Genomic DNA, 2,908 nt, shown 5'->3' with positions numbered 1-2,908 from the left:
CTTTATAGTTTTCAAAAAGGGTCATCACTAATAACTTAAAAGGTTTTGGAATCGAATTTAACTATGTTGAAAATTGATTATTTCGGATTTTGAGTGATCTTGCTGAAAGACCCTTTAATAACTTTTGGTCATAACTCATTAATAGCTGAAAAAAATATTTACAATATAGGAATTTTAATATGGTTAAACGGAGAGGATAATTCGGATTTGAAGTGATTCTAATGAGTTTATGGACATCAATGGCTATGTTATAAATTCATTGTGATTTTTGTTAACTCAAAATTTTAAATTAGGGAATCTAAGCATGTTGAGGCTAGAGAGTAAGAGGAAGAGAATGTTTAATGTTTAAACTGATTCTAATAAATTTAGGCTCATCCATTTTTGACCAAAATTTATTAGTGCCTAAAAATGAAATTGAAAGAATTTTAACGTTAGATTTAGGAGAGTATAAGAGGGAGGCGACGTTGATGACTATGTTTCAAACTTATCGATGTTGGAATTGTTTCTAGCTCTCATTCATAACATAAAATGTTTTGAAATTAAGAAATGTGAGCATTTTTAACTTTGGAGAGTACCATAAGGAAAATATTTCATATTTAAAGTGATGCTAATGAATCTAGACCCATTAATAACTTTTGACTACAGGTGTATCAATATCTAAGAACTCTGGGGCAAAAAGTTCTTAAAAACTTTGATTGGGGTCAAAAGCATCTTTACAAAATAAAATAAAATCATTACAAATTGATGTGGTAAAAGGCAACCAAAGGAAAATCATTTACATAGTTAAATAAGAATTCTTCTTAAAGAAGTAGGATAAAAGAGTCATACATGACCATAATAGAGAAATTTCTCCATTACTAAAACTAAAATTGAAACTAAAACAACAGTTGTTTGGGTGGAAATAAAATAAAATTAAACAAGGAAATAAACTAAAAGGATATAATAGATCTATGATAAATTTCTTCAGTTACTAGTGTGACTCTTTTTTCCCAAGGTAGCTTGTTCATCTGGTTTAAACACCGTGCTTGAAGTTCATAAACAGTTTGAAATTAGTATTGATTTTTCATGATATGGTAAAGATGGATGCTAAAATTCGTTAATCTATCTTATATAGACAGATGAACAAAGTCTTGGCGGATAATGAAAATAAAATAAAATAAAATAAAAAAATTTGTCGAGTTGTAAATGAAGCATGCAGTAGAGAAATCAAGAGGAGACGTCGAGCCTCGGTTCGAAGCAGAAGCTGCAGTAGCATAGGGACCTGAACTTAGTGTAGGGGCGCTGGCGCGGGCAGAGACACAGCTGGCTTGACCATTTCCACACCTTCTGCCTCATATCGAAGGTCAGTACCACCGGCCCTTTGAAGTGCATGAAGAGGAAGTGGCCGCCGCCACAAAAGGTGAAATTTAGGCCATCTATCGTCTTGTACATGGAGTTCGGCATTTGAGCCACCTTCCGCCATGTCTTATCCTCGAGTTCCAAAATCACCACTCTCTTGCGCGGCCGGTCTATCCTACTGACCATGACCAATTTGTTCGACATGTTGATCAATTCAACACGGCCAATTTTTTCGAATGGTGCAGGAATCGATTCTTGAATCAGAGACTCAATGGTAGAGGGCATCTTAGCGAGATCGAACACCACTAACTGGGGGCGTCGCACCGGGTACGGGCGGATGAAGTAGTAGAGCAGGCCGTCGCATATGACAGCATCGTTGTTGCCCATCAAGAGGTCCAGGTCTTGGGCGATGGGAGTGGCCCATGATTTCGTCGTCGATTGGTAGATGTGGACGGATAAGCGTTGTTGGAAGGACACCCCTGGCAGATGGTTGTACGTGGAGGTGCACTTGAGGACGACCACGGTGTAGGCGCGTGTGCGACGGTCAAATGACAAGGCGAGCGAGATGGAGTTGGGGGAAGAGTCGCCGGGGACTTGAGGAAGCAGCTTCCAGTCTCTCTTGATGGGATTGCCGACTAATATTAAGCAGTTCTCGTCACCGTTATTGGAGTTCATTAAGCAGACCAAGCCGCAAGAGGAGGATGAGTACCAGATGCCCCTTTCTAAGCGGGGGAAGTCGAAGTTGCACCACCGGAGGAGAGAAGGGTCGTACACGATGCCCGAGAAGGCACAGTCGTTAAAGCAGGATCTGAAGAACAATGGCTTCTGTGGCGCCATCATCGCCCAAGACAACGGGGGGAAGGAGTGAACCACCTCGTACCACCGTTTGCACACGATGCTCAATTTGATGATGTTGGCGATGGGCAACAAGGAGAGTATCTTCTGCAGGAGTTCGTCCGGTAGAATGGCTTCCCACGACAGCAATGCTCCTTTATCTTCTTCTTCCTCCTCTTCCTCGCCGTCACTATCTCTAGGCATCGTCCTGATCTCTGCAACCTCGTGGTGGATGGGATGATGAAGAAAAAAAACTGTTGAATCAAGAACAGGAAAAAACCCCCTCAAATTAACGTAAAGAAAAAAAAAAAACTTAATAGTTGCGACCTTTATCTATGAATCTCTTGTTTCCCCGCGTTCCTACTTTAAGAAATTTTAGATGAATTATTACTATATTTAGATCAATATAAAAGGGTAGGACATGATCCTCCTTTTATAAAATTTAATAAGTAAAAAAGTTAATATATAATTAATATAGAAAAACAGAAAAGTTCAGATATTTTTTAATACCTTAATTTTGTTTCCTTTTATTCTATAGAAATAAAATTTAAAAATTCAAACATAGAAATTATATTAGAGAGCATTAATTTCTTTCTAAAAAATTAATATAAATAAGGAAAAATAAACTAACAATTAATTCATTAAAAAGAAATGCCTACGCTTCACAATTACTTCATCTTTTCACAAAATCAAATTGTTCTCTTTGGTTCAGAAAAAAAAAAATTGACTAAGTCAT

The 2,908-nt window shown here is 37.8% G+C and overlaps 1 protein-coding gene across 1 annotated transcript; it reads right to left on the bottom strand.

Annotated features, from left to right (window-relative positions):
* Positions 1-1,206: 1,206 nt before the first annotated feature.
* LOC121986488 (F-box/kelch-repeat protein At3g61590-like) lies at positions 1,207-2,376 on the bottom strand. Its single transcript, XM_042540455.1, has one exon. The coding sequence runs from the start codon at positions 2,374-2,376 to the stop codon at positions 1,207-1,209; it is 1,170 nt and encodes a 389-aa protein (XP_042396389.1).
* Between the last annotated feature and the right edge of the window lie 532 nt (positions 2,377-2,908).

The sequence above is a fragment of the Zingiber officinale genome, chromosome 5B, assembly GCF_018446385.1.
Source record: "Zingiber officinale cultivar Zhangliang chromosome 5B, Zo_v1.1, whole genome shotgun sequence".
NCBI lineage: Eukaryota > Viridiplantae > Streptophyta > Magnoliopsida > Zingiberales > Zingiberaceae > Zingiber > Zingiber officinale.
The sequence above is the reverse complement of the archived record's forward strand: the minus strand, read 5'-3'. Positions and strand labels throughout refer to the sequence as shown.

What these genes read in the sequence shown, in the direction of transcription:
- LOC121986488 (XM_042540455.1), bottom strand. Translation starts at nt 2,376, where the DNA reads ATGCCTAGAGATAGTGACGGCGAGGAAGAGGAGGAAGAAGAAGATAAA.